Source organism: Hesperophylax consimilis, chromosome 12, assembly GCF_061612785.1.
Source record: "Hesperophylax consimilis isolate HC1 chromosome 12, BYU_Hcon_1.0, whole genome shotgun sequence".
Lineage (NCBI taxonomy): Eukaryota > Metazoa > Arthropoda > Insecta > Trichoptera > Limnephilidae > Hesperophylax > Hesperophylax consimilis.
Window position 1 is genome coordinate 5,017,024 of NC_142847.1, and position 22,065 is coordinate 5,039,088.

The 22,065-nt window shown below is 34.9% G+C and overlaps 2 protein-coding genes across 4 annotated transcripts in view; both read left to right on the forward strand.

Moving 5' to 3' along the window:
* Window positions 1–355: 355 nt before the first annotated feature.
* Window positions 356–1,041, forward strand: LOC149419033 (uncharacterized). Its single transcript, XM_089638061.1, has 2 exons — window positions 356–520; window positions 616–1,041. The coding sequence occupies exons 1-2, from the start codon at window positions 498–500 to the stop codon at window positions 902–904; spliced, it is 312 nt and encodes a 103-aa protein (XP_089494187.1). The 5' UTR covers window positions 356–497; the 3' UTR covers window positions 905–1,041.
* A 220-nt stretch (window positions 1,042–1,261) lies between these two features.
* The window catches only part of LOC149419034 (uncharacterized), a 31,663-nt gene continuing 10,859 nt past the window's right edge, over window positions 1,262–22,065 (forward strand). For 2 of the 3 annotated variants that reach the window (XM_089638058.1, XM_089638060.1), the window contains exons 1-10: window positions 1,262–1,396; window positions 9,021–9,196; window positions 10,798–10,927; window positions 12,836–12,970; window positions 13,701–13,814; window positions 16,716–16,999; window positions 18,108–18,223; window positions 18,753–18,958; window positions 19,792–20,017; window positions 20,571–20,737. In XM_089638058.1, coding sequence (XP_089494184.1) covers window positions 9,071–9,196; window positions 10,798–10,927; window positions 12,836–12,970; window positions 13,701–13,814; window positions 16,716–16,999; window positions 18,108–18,223; window positions 18,753–18,958; window positions 19,792–20,017; window positions 20,571–20,737 — 1,504 coding nt within the window. In that variant the 5' untranslated portion in view covers window positions 1,262–1,396; window positions 9,021–9,070. The remainder of the gene's footprint in view (window positions 1,397–9,020; window positions 9,197–10,797; window positions 10,928–12,835; window positions 12,971–13,700; window positions 13,815–16,715; window positions 17,000–18,107; window positions 18,224–18,752; window positions 18,959–19,791; window positions 20,018–20,570; window positions 20,738–22,065) is intronic. The other variant, XM_089638059.1, reaches the window with a different exon arrangement.

The following is a 22,065-nucleotide window of genomic DNA, read 5'->3' on the forward strand; positions in this document are numbered from 1 at the left end:
AGTCAACATACTAAACTAGCTCTTGAGCGAGAGTTATTGAATTGCCACTATTTCACTGAAGTTGGACGTATTATTAATATTATAGGGTATTTGCAAAAAGTAACAATATATTATTTTCAATGGCACGTTGTTAAAGTTGAGAAATAATAATTTGAAATTAAAAGAAAATAATACTTTTGTTTGTTTCAGGTAACTACTGACATCTAAAGAATAATTTCACAAACAACATACTTACAAGGTAAGGCAGTTCTGTTTATTTATATGGTAAAGCAGTTTTCTGTTTATTGGTAGATATTGTTCAAATCGGCCGCTAGATGGCAACTGAAACAAAAACAGAAAAAATCTTCACCCCACCACGATCTGAAATATTTATGTTCTGTGATCACTGTAATGACATTTTTAGAATCATCATGTAAAGTCAATTATTTACGTTAACAATTATATGTATATCAACCCTTTTAACACATAAATGTTACCAGAAATATCATCTTAACATTATGACAGCTGTGACAGACAACAGGTAATGAAAACAAGCCATAATCTACTAGTTTGACACATCCCTTCCGTATTAGGATGTGTATTTTGTTTCTAATTTTTGTGATTGTTTTTGTTTAGGAAAAGATCACGAGAAGATGATAACTGCGACTTCATGCCGTTATCGAAGAGGATAAATAACCTTCACATCAATAACGTGGTCAATATGGCTGCAAATCAAGTCCAAGGACACCAGCAGCATATACCCCTGCGGGAGACGTTCCGGGAAGAAGTCCCTGAAAGCCTACTGCTACAACCTCCTTATAACCCAGGAGTAAACTCGTCACAAAGCAATTACTATTTTGATAACAAGTTATTATATGAACTTTATTTGGAAAGATCACAAAGAAACGGACAACAAAACTACTGACTTATGACTCTTCTCTTGAATGTTTATTTTAGTTTTCGGTTTTATTCATCACTTGTTATTTATTAAAATGTCTAGTCAGAAATACCTACATGCAAAAAAAAATATTGTTTTATTAATATAAAAAGTATTTGGAATACTTTTGTTTGTATTTTCTGTTAGTAAATAGTTGTTATGCTGATTTATTTTTGAAAATCTAGTTATTTGTTTAAGAACTAGGAATAGTGGTAGGAAACAGGGAACAAAAGAGCCGAGAGGGATGTATAAATTTGACATTTTGGTAAATTTAATATGAGCGCCATGTGTTTCGTGTCCAACGGTGCATTCTGGCGGCCAATGAATGAATTCTTCAACTGTCATGGCGGATTTAGTTTCGCGCAGGTGTTCTCTCTGTGAACAGCTCAATCTCTAAATTTGTGTGTTCAAGCCCATGTTGATAGATTTCGCGGGATTGTTTTGTCTCCAAAATTCGCGCATGCTGACAGGATTTCTCAGGTTCGTAAATATTGTGGATACTTTGTTGTTTACACATCGGAAAATAGTGTTTGATACGTCGTGACCCTATTTGATTGAAGTGCGCTTTCTAGTCCGTAGAATCAGTTACCGTTACCCGAGATCGGATAATGTGTAAAATATAGTGCGGGAGAAATTGACCTCCCTCTAGTGACCGGTGCTCTGCAGTCCGAGCCGTGCAGACCGCAGAGTGCAACCCGCAACCCCTCCTCCCGCAGTCTGACATCTCCTGGTTACGGGACACTTTACGTTTACGCATATGGAGGGGATCTTGCAGCTTGGTGGGGATGCGTCGTGATGGAAACTCGCTTTCTTGACCAGACACTGGTAGGGGGTGAACAACCTGTAACCAGCGGCAGCCAGCCTAACCATAGCCACTAGCCATCATTTCATTCACATTTCCTTCCGCCTAGAGTGGACTTTCCTTACATAACGCTATATTAACTAACTTCTAACTGTCCGGTAGGTTAGGTTTCGCGGAATTCCGTTGACGCACGCCATAATAACTACTAACGGCGTCCTACATGCTAAATTAGACAAAAGGAAAATGTTTCGAACAATACTATAAACTTCATGTTTTCGTGAAAACCTACAAAGTTTCTCGAACAAATGCCGTTAGTCAAGCCTATGTTAGTCGACGTGCTTGGTATGCGAAATACATCACCTTGCTTTGTTTATTGTGATTCAAGGATAGGCGATAGACTGGCTCATTCGAAACTGTTCAAGGGGAAGCAATTATTATGTTACTAAATACAATGTCTTCGCCTAATCTCATCTTTTTTAGTTTTGGTGAGTTTATTACTTCAATGTGACCGTATTTTTTGCCAACTACTGTTTTATTATTTATTTGATAAATTATGACATGTACAAGTTTGAAAAATTAAATAAAATGTTTGCTTTTCTAATAAGTTTTTCAATGGGTGCTCTACTATTTGTGTTTTAGTGTATTAGCTACATCTATTGAAACTAGTTTCTCAATAAACATAATAAAACTGGCATCTGCGTGCGAGCTACAAAAACCGACATTTACTTTCTCTTCTCGCTGTGATCCGTGATCAACAAAGCTCGCGGTCGCGTCAAGCAGAATGCCCACAATGCTACGAATAAGAAATAAAAATTTGATGTTGACAGATAAAATTTTTGGCGAAAAGTTGTTTTAGTTTTCGATTTACTGAGAATTGCAAAATGCACGATTTTTCACCCAACTTACAAACTCCTACCTAGCCAAATAAACAAAAGATGTCCGGGATAAAGTGCACTAACTTCTGGATGTGATTCTACACGACAATACGAGAAAAAAAGATAAATATTTTTTCGAAATTTCAACATTTTGGTAGTTTTCAGGTAAAAAAATGTTGAATTGTTTGTGTGGAATAATAAATATTCTTCTATGAAAAAGAAAACAATTGAATTTCGAAAAATTGTTATTAAGTTGTCTCTTTTACTTCTACCATCGCATACTTTATCCCAGGACAACCTGTATATTGTGTTCAATGGTGTTATAATACATTGTAACGTCGATGATTAAGTTAAACATTTTTCATACAGCCTCTACATTGTTTTGGGTTCTGGAGAGAGATATTTATATTGCCTACACCAAACCCCTAATTTTAGAAATTCCCAAATTTGTGTGTAAAGTTTTATTTCTAAATTATATCAAAAAGAAAACTGATATATCATATTTATTATATCATCAACATCTAATAGGCACAATCCTAATGAGATGTTCACGAAACACTATGATAAATATTGCGTAAATCATTTACAGCATTCTTACTTGATACACACACGTGACAATATTATACACATTCTATATTTATAATGAAATATTATGCTGTAATCGAACTTATATTATGATTGCATTAATTTAACTTTAAAGGTAATAGAGATATAAATAAATATATTTGCGTGAATTGTTAATTTACTTTGAAATACAAATTAGCCTGATTTTCTAAAACAACATTTCATTAAAATATTTTCAACAGAATAACTTTACAGTGACATTATTGTGAAATATCACTTCAAGGTCACTTTTAAATTAGTGAGAATAACTCAAAACGACAATACTAGATTAACTGAGCTTTATCAAATGTGCTTCACGAAGCTAGATTTTTTTTTAAATTTGCTTTAAAATACTTAATTTTGTTATAATGCATAGTTGATAGGACCATTACCAATAATATTATACCCAAATTGTGCAGAAATCTGCTAAAAATCGCGCTCTAAAGCATTATTAAGCATACGTTATAAGCAACATAATACTATCTATCCTCTGTACCGACCTAATTTACTTCTAAATCACCAAACAGGACGGTATGCATAATTTTATAGAATAACGTTTAAAAAGTTCTGCTACTAATTATATTGTAAAAATATAATAATACAAAAAAATAACGAGTGGGGAGGTGTGTGCAATCCTACACATCCCATAAAACATATACAATAATAGTACAAAAATATTACAATAATATATAATGCAGTCTATCCTCTGTAGCATTGGTTGGTACGGAGAATAGACTGCATTATACTACTCCAAAATGAATAAATACAATTGTAAATTATTGTTTAAATAATATTCTTGCTACTCGGCATCACCGCGAGCAAATTCAACTTCCCAACTAAACTTTCTTTTCTGTAGCCTACTTTCCATGGCAAGGAATCGCCTCTTACTAGACTCCAGCAGTCACAGTTCACTCCTACCAATCTCTCTCTTGTATTTTGGCGGTATCACCACATTGCCTCTCTTTAACCCTACTCCTGTGATTTTTTCCTCCCATCAAGTCCCTCTCTCACACCCCGAGCAGTGAACAAGTGGTGGGATGGTGATGAGTTACAGTTGATGTACTGTTATCAGTTTAGCGACAGTGAAAGTTTTGAGAGAGGGTGTTTATGTGAGTAGGGTTTATTTTTAATTACCGATTATTTAATATTATTGATTTTTCAGCGTACTCCATTTTCAATTTTTTTTGTTTCCATAAAAATATGATATTTTACGGTTTTTTTTTGCAAATATAATTAATGGTGATTTGATATAGATTTATTCTTCGTTCTTTTAGGTTTTCTATAGTTAAATTAGTGCAAAATAGTGAATTTTTCAAAGTAAAAGTGAAATGGTTGCATGTTTACTTATAGTTAGTTAACCCCGAGTTGAAAGTTAACTACTAATTGTTGTTAAAATAGATTTCTACATTAATTTTTGTTCTGAGATAATATTTATTTATATTATCACAGCTGTGTAGACATTTATAGGAGGTTTACCAAACTTATATATTTTTGCATGATACGGGCAGCCGTCTGACCACTCTAGCGATTGGGTGTATATATATATTAATATAATTTCTCAAAATATTAATATGGAAACATGAAGTACTGTGGTTTAATGAATCCACCTATAATTTGCTCAAAACGTTTTTGCAAACTTACCATAATATACCAAAAAAAGCTCGAGTGGATGTCAAATGTGTAGATCACTATCAGTATGGAGGTGGTCTTCCTTATACAGCTTTGCAGAGTCCACGATCAATGCTGACATTCAGAAAGAGGAAGCGCAACTCTTGCTCAAAAGCCAATAAAATGGCAAAATAATCGGCTCTAAAATCTTATATTTTATCAGATTTTAAAAGGGTTGATTGTTTTCTTGTAGATAAAGTTTTAAATAGGAATTTTACATCGTCTCGTGTAAAATCTGCGCTGCATTTTGAATTGTGTAAGAAATATTATTTGTTGAAACATGTTTTTTTTAATATTTCTTGCATGTAGGAACAGAAACAATGGAAATAGTTATATCTCTGTGAAATAATGATTGTATCGTTAGTCCACACTTTCTATTTTGTTTTATAAGGAAAATAACGATGCTGGAATTGAACACTGAAGGACGTTATAAATCCATAAATAGCTATAATTAGGAACTGTTAAGCAGTATTTCAGATACATAATCTTATTTATTTATGATTAAAAGCAAAGCATACATAATATTATGCACAAATCGTCCTACTTTGGACAAAAATTCTGACCTTTTTAATCAACCTCTGCAATAACTTTTATTACTATAGAATTTTTGATATTGTGCATGAAAAAATATGTAATTATTTAACCAGGATTTATTAATTGTTAGATGTTTTGAACAAAGATGGCAGAACTGGCATTAAAATAATATATAAAGTAGAGTGTCCGTGGTGGGCGGCGTGGATTTGTTTTTTATACAAACCTACAGTTTTATTCCGAGGTTGATGAAATTTTGCACACTTGACCATCAAAACAAGAAGAAGGTCACTGTCAAGATTTTAAAAAATTCCACCTTAAGCCCGGACAATGCCGGGGACTACAGCTAGATAAAAATAATTATAAGTAACATATTTATTTCAAATCAACTTTCTATAAAAAGATTTTGAAATGATAAAATCTGTCTGATTTGGGAATTTTCAGTAGGCTTGAGGTTTGACTATCTGCGACTGTGACTTGTTGGAGATAAATTCCTTGGCCACAACTGAACTTTGAATCACCACAACCGAGTCATATTCCTTGCAAAATCATTTGCATAAAAAATTTAAACGATTATTACATAATATATGAACTTTAAAGTAAGCCAAATCTAAAGGATCTATGGTGGTGTGCCAACAAGTGCTGATGAGCTCCCTCTCCGAAACAATACAAGCTAAAACGCTAAACTGTCGAAGACATCTCGTAAATATGGGACATAACCATAATGTAAATAGAATACATTAAGGCCATTCATACGTGGAGATACTCACAAGCGACTAGAGTTTTGTGCGCATAGCATACGCGTAGCTCGCGAGTATACGTCATACTATTTTGCAAGTGTTCATACACAATGCGACGCGTCTACAACGAGTTTGATGCCAGTTGCACGCTACTGACAGTGCTGGTAGTACGCTACAGGAGTTGCATACGTATCTACGACTCGTTTGACAGAAATGGTGTTCGAGCATGATTGAATGTTATGGCAAAATATATTTATGTAACTATAATTTACCGGAATACTTAAAAAAGGAGAAGAGTTGGAGAAAAGTCAATTTGACATAATTTTCATGTAATTCTTTGGCGGCAAAGAATGCCCTACTATTAATATTTATTTCGTCGTATGGGTGAACACAAAATCATTTAGTTCGTCTTTTATGTTTATGTAATAAATGTACAGAAGAATTGTCTTCACTTGACATCGTGTTAACTCCACAGCTGCACAAGAAAAAATGATCAAGTTCAGTATCGTCGGTTAGCGCCGTGTATGGAACCCAGCTTTAAACAGTAGCACATCAGTAGACTACTTGTGATTGCATCACAGTCACTTAACTTGTAAGAATCTCTGTGTACGAGGACTTTAACAGTTTACCAATAAACTACCAAAACTGATTATGGTATTTAACTTATTTTTGGTGAACCTGTTATCGTATTTAGCCATTAATATACCCATCGAATAAGGGAAACGACATTGCAAACTGAAATTGGTTTCATGAAGCCAACGTTGAGTTTTCGCTGCTTCAATACAATGATTTGCTTCTTCATTTATTTGTTTTCTTTGAGATACAAACAGATATAAATCTAAAAATTCTGTGTTGGTCTTTTCCATAATATATATTTTTTCCCTAGATCTAAAGGTGTTTAATCACCTCACTGCACCAGAAATTAGCGACCTAGTAACAAAATACAATTCAACGATTCATGTCCAGTCTGTGGCGAAATAATGTAATGTCGTAGGTGATAAAAAGTAACATATTCAGTGTGTAATTAACTTATTTTATTAACAACTTAAAACACAATAATCACAGATAAAAAAAAAATCTGTTAACAAATCTCTTAGGTGGTGCGAACTCAGGCAGCTAGTAAATTCTCGAGGTTTGTAGGACTATCACTCTGGCGCCACTATTGTTTTGTTTAAACCTAAGAAATATAACGGATAGTTCCATAGGTGCTGATACGTATTCATAATGCACATATGGGATTAATTTCGAATTCGCTCTTGGGCAGCATCATCCGGATGGATGGATTTTTTAGCACGACATTTGAATGGTGGCGCTGTTTAAAGCGTGGTAAAATTATAATACAAATTTGTCTTATTATTTGACGGAAGTTCAATGCGCAAACACACTTAAGAGAAAATCGTCTCTGCTCAAATATACATATTGCATTTGTGCTAATCTATCTTCTATATATAAATAAAAATGTAAATGTTTGTTTGTTCAAAATATTAAATCTTCTAAAGTTCTTCACCGATTGCTTTGAATTTTTGACACAACGTTGCATTCGCATACGCGTGTGTTTTTATATACCTATACTATATATATGTGTCCCCTGTGACAGGTAAAAACATGCTTTTTTTTTTAAAAACAGCGCTATCTGTAGGATGTAAAAGCAAAATGCGCTATTGTTTCTCTATCTGCACAGAGATAATGAGCCACAGCAACGTGTGGCGGGGTACAACTAGTTATTAATATAAATGCTTCTATTTTGTATGGATAAAATATAAATTACATAAACACACAGCGGGTAGTTCTACCTTTTAATCCGGTCCTACTTAAATGGCTGTAAAGGTGTTGCTGTCCGATAATTCTATATGAATATTGTGCACCAACCTTTTTGTAAGGGTCCCAACCATAATCGATATGCATGAAAAATTTGATATAAGTCTCCCACTTAAAATATTTAATCAAAAGGAAACTACACTAATTCAGATTGGGTAAATAAATCGTTGCAGTTATGGCACTGGAGTAGCGGAAATCGTTCTTTTTTTTTGTAAAGATTTGTGCAAAAGAGAAAATCCATTTTTTTTGTATTACAAAGTAGGCTTTAATTTTATACGGTACTTTTATAGTTGGAGTGTGGTGACATCTATGTAAAGAAAAAAAATCATTAAAATAAGTGTGTTATTTTCAAAGATATGGCGGTTTAAAGCAAAATCCCTTTTCTCTGACGGGAACGTGTTTTCGCCCGTTTGTAGTATATTACTTCCTGCACAATTTAATAAGGTTACAATATTCAGTGAAGCAGCTAGCGGAGCCCAAATTCACACATAATCCAGTTATCATATCCTAGGTGCTCTGCAGTTAAGATTGACAGTCAAAATTATTTTCTTTTGCCCCTAATGCTGTAAACACGGGTTATTGACGCATAATATGTAATGCCCCTTGTACACTTCGGCCCAACGCATTGGGTCAATGTTGGAGCCAACACGTGTGAACGCAGTTGGCGCCAATGCTCTTGGCCATGTTATGTCAAATATGACGGATTTTAAGCATATATTAATATTCACGAAATTAATATTAAATAGCACTATTTTATGGAAATAGTCATTTCGGTAATCTTTTAGGATCGCTGGCCACGCTTAATAAGAAGATTTTTTATGAAATAAAACTTTAATTCAACTTACTCCTATAAAAGCCAACTATTTACATCTGGGGGAATGAATAATATTTCATATTATTGGTTAATTTTGGTACAAATCTATAAATTTCAAAATTTCTTCGCTACATGCCGACATCGTACATCGTAAACGTAAATAATCACTCACGCAACTGTACCAGAGGCATAATAAGGGGATAAAAGTTAAAACATCAATTATTTTCTTACCTTAATATTTTTATCTTTCCAGGGTGTCAGCAAGGGACATTGGGTCTAGTCGGTTAAAGGGACTCGAGCAAGATGAACTTCACTCCGTTCAGTAGTCAGTTTGCCGGCTCAATCCCAGCGGCCGCCATGCATCAGTTCACCACGGCCAAGTTCGCTCAGAACATCACCGCCGCCTCCAATGGAACACAAATGGGACAGGTAAAGCATCAAACTTTAATTCCTTTAACATAAATATAAACATACAGTCAATTCCGCTTAGTTTGTATACCGGTTTTTTATGGTGCAACCAGGTCGAAAATTGAAATATTATAGTAAAAAAACTTTTTTATTGTTTTATAATTAGTGTTATTCTAATTAGGTTAACGATATGTTGGTTTGTTGAATGTTTTTTTTGAATGTTTGTTTACACAACAAACTATTTGCACAAGCATGTTATAATTTCAATTTTTATAACAAAATATCTTGCACCATGTTTGTCCAATTTGATTATAGTTTCACATCATTGTTTAATGAAGACATACCGAACTACGTTCATCAGAATCAAATGGATTCAATCAAAGGTAAATGTTTTTGTGTTATGAAATTACAGTCACTTCAAAATTGTGCACATCAATCATTCAGTCAAACGGTGACTTTCTTGGCGAAGCTCTCAGGATTTGATTTTTTATATTTACTAACTTTATTTTGAAACATGGATGAATTTTTGGGCCAAGGGTAATAGCGTTCAAGTGGCGAAAATAGATAGCAAGCAGGTGTAACGAGTTATCTAGTGAAATAATTATGTAAATCTACTCTAATCACTACCCAAATTCTTGCCCTCTACCGTTAATCGATATAAACGAAAAGTTCTATACTATAATTTTAATATAATTCTATACAATAACAAACTTAATTTTCTGTGCAGGGTCTTGCGGCATTCAGTTTATGTCGATTGCTTACCGACTCGTCGCACGACAGGGTTAATTGAAAGCTTGTATTCAATGTAATAAGCCTCTGGCTTATTCGGTCAGAAGGTCAGAGTATTTCTGCTTTCCAATAAAATCCAAATAAATGAAATATTTCTGAATATGTATATCCAAAAACAGTTTTTGAAAGGTGATGAAATACACTTTCACAGTTTATTAACCCAGTTTATTAACCTTCAGGCCTATGACATATTGACCATTATGTTTCATAAAGAAGCCGTAAGAAATCCGGGGAATTTGTGTTTATTTCCGCTTCTCACTAAAATCCAAATAAATGGAATATTTATGAACGTATCAGAAACTAAAAAGGGTTTTCGAAAGTTATTACTCAAATTTTATTTTTAGAATTTAACATACAATTTTTATGAAATAATAAAATTTTGAATGCGAACATAAAGTTTTAAAAATGGCTCACCTTACGTTTTTTCATAACATCGAACTAAAATTACTGTCACAATTGTTGGCACCTCACTTTTTTGTTATTTCATATAAAATTTTAAAAAAATTCACCAAGTTTCATAAAACTTTCTCAAATTGCGGTCCGAACCTCTGATTTCATAGAGGAATACATTTTAATTATTATGTGGTTATCTTCTAAATTTGAATATAAAGAGTTTTATTAATTGTATGTTTTTTAATAAAAGTTTGAAGCGTATTTTATCACTTTTCGAAAACAGTTTTTAGTTTTCAGATACATTCAGAAATATGCCATTGATTTGGATTTTATTACAAAGTGGAAATACACAAAAATTGTCCGCCCTTTTTACAGCGTCTTTAAGAAATATAACTGTCAATATGCCACAGGTTACATAGATATTATTTGTTTGTTTGCAGGTGGTGGGGGTGCTATCAGGCGGGGAGGGGGGTGTACACTACCTGCGGCCGGTGGAGGGGGGCGCTGGCTTTCAGCACCAGCAGCAGCAGCTCATCACGCTGCCCATCACCATGCCAGGCGCTAAGCCAGGTAAATTTTTACTTGCTTTCTACATTCTCTCTGTCCCGTTAGCTCAATATACCCTTTAAACCATTCAATTTTTACATTATTATCCATAGTATTTCACTGTACACAGATTGCACATATTTCCACAATATATTTTCCCTCCAACTAACTCCTCTTCATAAACTCAAGAGCAATCTATAATTTTAAAAAAACTCATTAAATTTCGAATACTGCATTTAAAAAATGGAACACATGTAAATATTCCTGAAAAGCTATACCCTAATTTTTTTAGGTACTTACCTACTATATCAATGTCTACAGCTTTCAATTTTATAGCAATGTAATGGCGCATTCCCACCTCTTCCATTCTATAAAATAGATCAGTGAGAACAGATTTAACCACTTAGAACATTAGAACGTCAAAAGACGTAAATATGATAATAGCGGTCAAGACATTAGAACGTCTTTTCACGTAAACGCGCGAGATTTTACAAAAATCGATTTATTTCCATCACTAGTATACGGATTGCCATGATTTAAAAAACAGATTATCGATAATGAATAACGCTATGCGTCTGTATTCAAGAATATCTATGGAACGTAGAGGTGCATTATCTAAGCCGATTGGATCTGTCATCTTGTACGTTCATAATTTATTGCGTTTCTAAATAATTTATTAAAAATATTTTAGTTTGGACGGTTAATATTTTGAGGTGACTAATAGTTTTTTATTATATTTCTTCCACATATAAAGTGTTATTTCTTTATGATACTCAGAAAAAAGTACATTTTTCACGGCTTTGAAATAATGGTAAGCGATTTTTACATATTTTTGACGTTTTCATAAAATGTATATTTAGAAACGCAAATATTTACGTATAACAACACAATGCGATAGTGGATTTCATAATCTTTCCAAAACATTTTTTAGAATGAGGCTACGTTTCCCAAAACGTGAGTTATGAAGCTTAACTAGCAAAACTCGTAAATAACACAAAAATTATCACGTTTTGACAGTTCGCAAAGGAACACATAGTAAATAAAAGTCTTTGTCTGAGAGGTTAAGGAATGTTGAATCGACTTCAACTTTCGTTCTATTCTTTATACATAGATTCAACCGTAGAATAGAGTTTGATTGAAATAGAATAGGGCATGTGTGAACGAAATAGAATAGTGCAAGTGTGATAGCACAACAATTCCTTTCTAAGGACGGGTTGTTTCGGAGAATCTGAACAATTCATCAAATTTCAACGTTCATTTTCAAGTTCTGTGAAAGATTTTTTCAAGTTCTTTTTTTATTTCGGTTTTGTCAAGCAACTAGCCTACAATGATATAAAAACAGAACTTGAACAAGTCTTTCACAGAACTCGAAAATGAACGTTGAAATTTGATGAATTGTTCAGATTCTCCGAAACAACCCAGTTTGTTCTATGAAATAGATCTTTTTTCTCCTGCATTAGATGTAGCCTGGGGTTAAAAACTTGCGAACTTATGAATTCATAGAAAGTTATGCATAGATTTTATAAAATGCAAACAGATTGATTAGCATCTCATTTCAAACACATTCTAGAACACAGTCTTTGTTCAAATTGCGGAAGTTCAACTTGTTATGAGTTGTGAGGAGAAAGCGACACATGTTGTAGAAATGTAATCAATAATGTATTTTTGCTGATTTTGCAAAACTTGCAGTGACTTACTACCTTATTGTCATGTTCTGTTTCAAGTGCAATAAATTTTCTTCTGATTAATAACCGATAATAAAATAATTGGCAAACTTGTTTTATTAATTGGATATGCCGATGGATTGATTTAATGAACATGAATTATTTTCATTAAATCAATCCACCCCTTGTTTCACCTTATTTCTTTAACAGTTGTGACTAACTAGTAGTTCTGTGAATGATGTTTAACTGATTTATTGGTGTGTTTCAGGTGATCCCCAGCAGACAGTTCAGATTCAGGTGATGAACCCTAATATGGGCAATATGAATACCCAGGGAGGTATGAATCAACCCAAATATCAGATGACACAGATCCCCATACAGGCGTTTCAACAGGGAGAATTAGGTGAACTAACTTTTTGATTAATCAAATAACAATTGCATGTAAAGGACAAAAATGTAAAAAACAAAATTATTAGGCCAAAAATATCTCTAAAGATAGCTGTAAAATAAGTTTTAACTTCAAACTTTTAAAAATCATCTCAAGTTTGCCCTTACCAAAATAATGTATTAATTACTAGATGAAGTCCCTGAAGGGCTTTACACAGAGTTTTACGAAATCAGACTTAGACAGTAACATTTCTCTTGTCCTTATGGTCAAGTGTGCCAAAGTTCATCAATCTCGTAATTAAACTATAAATTTGTGTAAATACCTAACTAACAAACGCCGGCCACCACAGACAATTTTCTTCATATAAATAGAAATTTATTGCTACCGCAAACCTGTGAAAACTATGGGATTTTATAATTCCTATTTTGAAAAAAGACCAATTAAATTCATTTTCTGTTAAAATATTACTATAGGCAGGTACCTACTTTATCGCTTGTCACTTGAAAACCTCACTTAAATTCTAAGCAAATTTGAGTTCATGGAACGTGAATAATTTCACCTTTGAAATTATGTAATACGGTTACTTTCGTATCAATATGATAATTTTGTAGATTAAATTTCTTATATCTTTCCCATTTATTCAATCATTTATGCATTGTATTCCAGCAAATTTATTTCAGAAGAATTGCTTAAGTATCTCTTTAATAATGGCAGTAATATGTATTTATGAATTGACATTCGGCAGGTACAACGGTAGTGACTGTAGCGTATACGCAACAGGACGGCAGTGAGGGGGTACAGATTATAGGCAATAGCGGCTTACCAGAAGGTATGTTACAACAATTCACCACTTCCAACGGTTAGTAAACTTTACATTACTTTAAAGGAATGCCCATGGAAAGGCTGGCAATACCAAGCCTTATGTTATCCTATGTATGTATTTTATATTGTAATATTTATATTATTATACTAATCTCTTAAGATCCCTGAAAAGTTTGTATAATGTCGACTGAAAAGAATAGAGGTTAGAGTTAACCTGTGCATTAGTACGTTCCCAGGCCAACATGCACACTTGTCCTAGGCACCCAACGCAAATTTCAATCTTAGTATTGTGATATTCAATTGATTTCACGTTATAATACTCTGTAACATCTTACTTAACCTTTCCGGGAGTATGGACGCGAATGAACGACGGTACACACTTTGGCCAAAGGAGTATGGACGACAGGGGTCGCATATTCATATTCGATGCATATTCTGTAAATATGCATTGTATTGCCATCTATGGGCATATTCCTGTGACTTACAAAACACCAATTTTAAACATTTTACATCATTATCCACAGAGATATCGGCTGTTATTTATTTTGCATACTATCATAAAATTTAATCAAAAAATATATATCTTTATTTATGTAAAAAAAACTCACTCCCCAGAGCACATCCAAAATTACGTAACTTATTCCAGGAAAGGTTAATTCAATTTGTTGTCCATTTCATATTTTAACAACAAAACAAGCAACAAATGTCAAAAAACGCCTAAAACCAAATCAAGTGTAACCTTAAAGGTGAAATCAACTTGTTGAAAGGCTTTCACCAATGCAATTTTTCTTTCATACGTCCCACGCCGATCTGGACTGCAAATGTTGGGTGGAAAGTGTAGGATTGCATTACGTGTATCAAGTATGTTTCTGAAGTATCTACTTACATAGAAAATGTATGGATTGTAAGTTGTCCGGATATCTTAATGCGTTGCGTACATTGTGCATACTAGCCTACAATCATAAATCTTACTGAAACATTTTAATTCTGTTTATGATATTTTTATTTTAAGCTTATATAATCATGAGGTGTAATCTTAGATTTTTGTGATGTATCTTTTTTAAATCCTTTTGCCTTGTCGTGGAATACAAATTTTCTGGATTAACTCTTTATCTTGTATTACATAGTTATAAATGTAATTTACTTCCTACTTCATGGAATTTGAAACTTATTATTTCCTTTTGGAAAAGGGTTATGTATATATTTGCCACAAGATATTGGTTATTCCCTCTTATCTTTCAACAGTCGATATTATTGTGGCCAATCAAATTGAATATTTTGTTACATTACTTAGTCAGAATCTTTTATATATGGTTATAATTTATTCACCGCAGTAAATACGCCTGACGGACTGCGCTAAAAACCGTTACCTTACTTTAGGAAACTTTACTTTTCCGCGAAGAGTCTGGTTTTTTTGATGTGCATTCGTCAGTAGTCAATGTACGAAAGTTGTCCTAGTTTATATGAGACATGCAGAACCCTCCTGGTGCTGAAAGGATTACGTGGTTTACCTCCAGCTCGTCGAAATGACATCCAGATTTTACTTCAGGGCATGTCTAACTCTTCTGACATCAGTGATTTACATTTTTTTGTGTTGAAATGCACCTTCACAAAATACGTTTCATCTTTTCTTTATTTTCTTATTTAAGACTAAATTGCTCTTTATTTATGTTATAATAATACATTCTTTCTTTTTATATTATGTATATACTTAAGTTGATTTTATCTCCGCCATTTTTTAATTTATTATTGTTAAAAAATTAAACAACTACAATGTCAGTTACAATATTATACAATATTATACAATACATACTAGCATCTTTATTAATACAGGCCATGCTGTAGAAACTGCACTGACAGTTATAGACCTATTTTAGGACTCTCGCTCTGTGTTTAGCAGATTTTAGTACTAAACCCTGCTAAACGGAGTGCAAGAAGTCTGAAAGCAGGTCTCTTTAAGTGTCAGTGCAATTTCTACGACTTGGCCTGTATTAATAAAGATGGCGGTGATACTAGTAAGTAATCCAATAATATTAATGTTACTAAATTGTCTTTCCAAACAAATGTGTTCTTATGTTTTCTGTCAACAAATGATATTACATATGTACCAGTGACGGTTCGTGACTTTTGGGTGTATTAGAGTGCTGATAAATATTTTTTAAATGCCATTATTGATTTTGTTTTAGCCGAAAACGTATTTATTTCGGAAATGGGAGCAACACACTGCCAAACTGAAATTTACTGAAAATATTCATACAAAATATATAATTTTCCAAAAAAATACAATATGGTTTTGGAGTAAATAACAACAATAATGTTGAATTTTCAAGTCACTGTTATGTACTAGTATTTCCTTAATAACTGCATTTCTGTAAAGTACTAAAATTATTGTTTAATTTTTACTGGAATACATACTGCACCCTTTAATTTTATACAGACTACCCTGACATGGAAATTATCTTTTATTTCTGACGTTTTATTAATTTCAATTTAATTATTAATACACAATATATGGGATAGTAATATTGTTAGTTTGACTACTGCAGAGTTAGAGTGAGATGTCAATAGATATTGCTTTATATACAGTAGTACATGCTCGCTCAGTCTCTTTGATACTCAGAACTCCTCCAGCTCAGACATTACCATCACAATATTCCACTTTTACCTAGTATCATTTTGTGGCCTGAAGACTATTTTATAAATCCTACACTCTAACCTCTAAATAATATCGGCACAGTTGGTAGGATTCAAGATTCATGAGATTAAGGCTAGTATTATTTAGCCCGCCATGCTAAGGAAGAGCACCTACTGATGTTACCCTCACTAGGCATTCTTCCTGTGCTGAAGCCCCCATTTTCTAGCTTAGGTTTTGCAGGATATGTATCCATTGTAGGCTATGATTGTGATTATTTTAAACTAACCTTAAATTTGTTCACAGGTATCCAAGTGGTGGCAGCAATCCAGCCGCAGGACATGCAGCAAATGCTCAGCGCGCACCTGTCCACTGAGCAACACAACAAATCCCAGGGCAACAACACAGACAACGCGGGTTCCCAGGGCATCCAGATCAACTCCATTATGTCCGGACAGCAGGTGGTCAACATGATGAACGAGGACAGCAAGAAGAATATAATTATTAATAATAATAACAACAACTCCCCGGCCGCGCAGTTTAGAATAAAGCAGGAGATTCCTAATGTAGAAGAACCCGCCACGACGGAGGTAAGATTATTTTGACTTGTATTTTAATATCTTATACATAATAATACTTAATCAGGGTCGGCCCTGAGCCAAACGGTGCCTGGCGCTAGTAAAATTGTGGCGCCCTTTTTTCAAAACCAATAGACGCCTAGGTAGGTGATCACTGTAATCAATGATATTTATATTTTGTGTAGCTTCATTTTATCGGCGCCTTGGCAATTCGGCACCTAGAGCAAACTGCTGCAATTTTGCCCGCATAGGGCCAACCCTAGTTAACGCCTAGTTTACATTGTTAGTTTTAGTAGTAGAATACCAAAGTAGAGTGCGTTCTATCCCGTTACTAGCATAATGCATATCCACTCTAGCGATCGGTTGTATATATATGTACATTTACCATATTATTTAATTAATATCTTTCCTCAAAATATTAATATGGAATCATATGAACTACGATTTAAAGCCAATGAATCCACCTAGATTTTGCCGTCTGTCCCATATTTTTAGGTTCTATAAATTTGGCACATTATGACAAGTGATCGCTCAAAATATTTTTGCAAACCTGCCATAACGTGCCAAAAATAGCTCGAGTGAATAACAGCATAGTTCTAAAGTGTTTCATGACAAAACTGAACATCGAAGAAAAGTGAATAGAAATAACAAACGAACATCAAACCTAACCTATTAATTTATCATGTTCTGTTTTATCAAATCACTGTGCTAAAGATAATCAAAAGAAAAGTACGTAATATATCGTCTACGTATATATCTAGTACCGCGCATGAGTCTGGCGCTTTCAGTTGAACAGTAATAGCCGCATCGATTGGTGCTTGCATGTTATATGCCTAGATAATTTTTAGTCCTTCCTGTACAAATGGTTCTTCCGCAGTATTGGACATTGACGATATGTGAAATGGTAGTACACTTTATGTGCATCTTACTTTGCGTCACTACATTTCAGATTTATTGTACTTGCTCTGCCCTTTTTAGACCATTGTTCCTTTTACCAATACTTATTTCAATCATCAAATCTACCATAGCAGAGGAGGCTAACCTTCAAAAGCCGATCGATTCTATTTGATCTTTTCTGTAATTGAAATAGTATAAGTATGTATGTATAATTATTTTTCAGAGTAACGTGTCTACCCCCCAGTGGTCCATTGCTCCCGGAGTGGAATTAGCAGAGTACATCAACAGAGTCTCAGGTTCAGGTGGCCAGATCCCAGTCTCCCTCCAACAGTTCCTCAGGTATAATTTATAGGGATAAATTGAACTGTCAAGAATGAGATTAACAGAAGAGTATGAATGAGACCAGGAGTGTGTGCCAAGATAGAGTTGTGTAGCGGTCTATCCTCTCTGCCTCCCGACCTGCATGATGAGAAATGGCATGATGGTTAGTTAGTGTATGGAATGTGTGTCTAAAGGTATGACAGAGACATTCATGTACGCATGAGATAGCGAGATTATGCAGAATGTATAAATGGGCATGTCTGCTTTGTCTCTTGTCTTTTACGTAGATAACTTATAGTATATATTTTCTAACCACACGAGTATTTATTACTACCTAACACGAATCAAAGGATAAATTAACCTGGTGATCATCTAATCATCCCTAAACGAGCCATCGTTGTGTTGTCATTTCTCTACTCATCAGAATTGCTGATGTTCTGTCTCGGATTCAGCAAATTACAAACAACGTATTCTTCAGTAGGGTATGGAATCGAGATTAACCGTGGTACTCCCAACAGAAGTATTCATAAATGTTCTTAAATTTCAGATTAAACGCAGACATGAACAACATAAAGCGCGAGGTGTCGCAGGGGGGCTCAGTGAGCGTGGGCAGCAGCAGCGGCAGCGGGGCGGGCGGCAGCGAGATGTCGGAGGGGGGTGCGGGTGGGGAGGGTGACGGGATGGAGGAGGATGGCTGCGATGATGACCTCAAGGACAGCAGTATGGAGGACATGCTGCAGCAGACCGAGACAGGTATGTCCAATAAATAATCCCATAGAACAATGTATATTCCATTTTTAATGGGGGACTTTGTAGCGCCATTTTTGTACTCTCTAACCAAAAATTATTTTATTTCACATGAATATGTCACCTTCAGATTACAATAATTCATCATGTCGGATTCCATAGACACAAAAAACAATAGACCCACCCATGAGCAGTGGCGGCTCATGACTTTTGGATGTACTAGAAATAACTGAAAATTTTTGTTGTTTGTTTTTGGGGTGTTATGCCGTGTTGCGCTAACTCCTTCTTTAGCCGACGTTTCGGACAGCATTGCAGTGTCCATCATCAGGGCAGATCCGGTAGATCCGAACACATCTTCGTATACACTGCAACGCTGTCCGAAACGTCGGCTAAAGAAGGAGTTAGCGCAACACGGCATAACACCCCAAAAACAAACAACAAAAATGCTTTTGGCCGTGAGTTCGGTTCGATAATTCGGTTTTTCGTATGAAGATTTTCAGGAAATCAGTGCGGCGCGTGGCCAAACTGTAATTTCCTGAAAATCTTCATACACAATACAAATTTAAAAAAAAAAAAAAAAATTCTTTTGAACTAAACAACATCAATATTGTTGAATTTTTCAAAATTTTAGCACTCTTCACACTCAAAAGTCACGAGCCTCTATTGCCCATGAGGGAAAGGGGAACAAACCAAATTGTGCGAAGCGGGGAGGTGCCATGACTCTCTTCCTTTTAAGTGATGTGTTAAATAAATCTATCAATATCTATCTAGTATAGTACTAGTGATTCTGAATGAAGTTTGTTAATAACAGATGACTGATGATGTTTTACTTTGCGCAGGAGAGGTCCCCATGAAGACCAAGAAGAAGAAGAAGTACAAGAAGAAGCCACCCAAGCCGAAGAAGCCGAAGCCCGGGCAGGTGGTGATAGCCACCTCTCTGGACGGCACCACGCTCTACTGCTGCCCCGAATGCCACATGGCCTACTGCGACAAGGAGCAGCTAGAGCAGCATCTCGTGGGGCACAAGATTGAACGGCGCTATATCTGCGGCATATGCGGAGCGGGGTAAGCACTCCCTATATTGTACTTGTCCATATTATGTTGAACACCGCACATTTAGACCATAAGAGAAAATTTAAAAAAAATCTTTTTAAAATCATTGATTCTCTTGTTGTTAGCCCTGCATTATTGCAACTAATTTAATTTCATGTTCCTAATAGATACACGTGAACTAAAAAATCTTTCACTGCAACAATAACGTCAATACCAATTCATTTTGAAACTCTCTTATACAATGCATTTTTAATGGCACCGAAAGAAAGTTCTTTGTAAGTACAAAAAAGCATTTCACATATTTTTTAAAATTGTAGTTACATATTATTGAAGAAGAAGATAACTCTAATAAATCTAAATGAAACAGAACTAGATACAGAAAAATAAAAAGATAATGGTCACAACTAGGAATCATATTACAGGCATTGCTTCATTGTTAATTTTAGTTCATTAATTGTTTGTAATCTTTCTTTATCGTAAACAACCGTACATAAATCTACACATATTCAGATGTAAAATGTTTACTACTAAAAATAATATGTAACTTTGTTGTTTGGGTATTTAGGCTGAAGAGGAGAGAACACCTGGAAAGGCACAAGCTGGGCCACAACCCCGACAGACCCTTTGTGTGCTCCGTGTGCCTGAAGGGCTTCAAGCGGAAGGAGCACCTCAACCTGCACTACGTCATACACTCTGGAGAGAAGACCGAGATATGCCAAGAATGCGGGAAGGGTAAGTTCATAACCTGATTGTCATACACTTGTATTTATTTGTATTATAGAGCCGATACATATAGTTCCCACGAGTACTTAGGTCATAGGTCCATTGTGCTAGCTCCTATTTAACCGTATTCCTTTAACAGTAACCCGGTCCCTTTTATAAAGTTCACCAGGATTGTCATTGTATATGAGGCTTTGTCTTCTGGTTCCACAGTGTGTCTTCCCAGGTCTCATCTTTCCTCTCCACCCCCCTTGGCTCCCTGAAAGCACCACGAGGGAAGAGGGCCTCATCTCTACCCTCCACTTCTCCTTGGTTCTCTGAAGGCCCCACGACGGAAGAGTTCACGTAGATGCGCCCCTGTTTCCTGGAGGCATCGTTTGTGACATTTTTTTCCAGGTCATTCAGTCTGAGTGTGGTGGCTCACACCTTGGCTTGGAATGGCTATTGCAGGCCTTGTTTCCATTCCCTGAGCGCCACACTCCAAACGCTATACACTTGTTTATTTATTTTTTTTTTTTTTTCATGTTCTCCATAAAACAGTTATACACCAATATATTATGGAGAAGATTACAAATTAAAAGGTTTACACAGGCAGTTTTACTATTTTGTGACATGTGTTTTAAGATAGTTACTGAATTGTCTGTAGGTGACATTGAAAATGTCGATGGCTAATGCAGAATCGTTAAGCAGTTGAGTCGCTCTGTTTATTGGTGCGTTCTGATATGCAGAAGTCCTCGCTTTCGGAGCATATAAGAGTGCATGGGATCTCCCTCGAGTATAATTGTCAGGGACATAAAAGTTAACCTCTTTCAACATAGGCAGATTGTGTATTGTACCAGAGATTAACTTAAAAAAGTGTTTGCCTAAAAATATTTTTCTGCGGGCTTCTAATGTATTGAAATCGAGCATTCCTGTTGAGAACAAGGATGGAAACAGGAATGGATAGTATGTATATTCCCTTATATACAGGTTGTATTGGTACATAATTAATATCCCGCCTTACCTGACTTAACCAGTTGTTAAGACTGTGCTCTGCGCTCGCACATGTGCCCTCTCTAATTGATTGGTATTCGAGATTAGAATTATTGGCTGGTGTCATTATCGAATTTTTTCCTAAGTAACTTTAACCTTTATGCTTTTCGTACACAGGAAAAAATCAGAATCGCTTTCGCTAATATCACTGTTGATTCTGTTGTTGATTGCATGAATGTAGCCCTCTGTGACTGCTCAGGAAATAAATTGTCTACGAATGTCAAAATTTGTTTCGTAAAATGACTTCGCGAAAATGAAAATATTTGAGTTTTGAAAGTAGTATACAAGGTCATTATTTCTTTGAAAAT

Coding starts and splice junctions, on each gene's coding strand:
- LOC149419033 (XM_089638061.1), top strand. CDS start 498: ATGACAGCTGTGACAGACAACAG. Junction 521..615: donor ACAGCTGTGACAGACAACAG/GTAATGAAAACA, acceptor GTTTTTGTTTAG/GAAAAGATCACGAGAAGATG.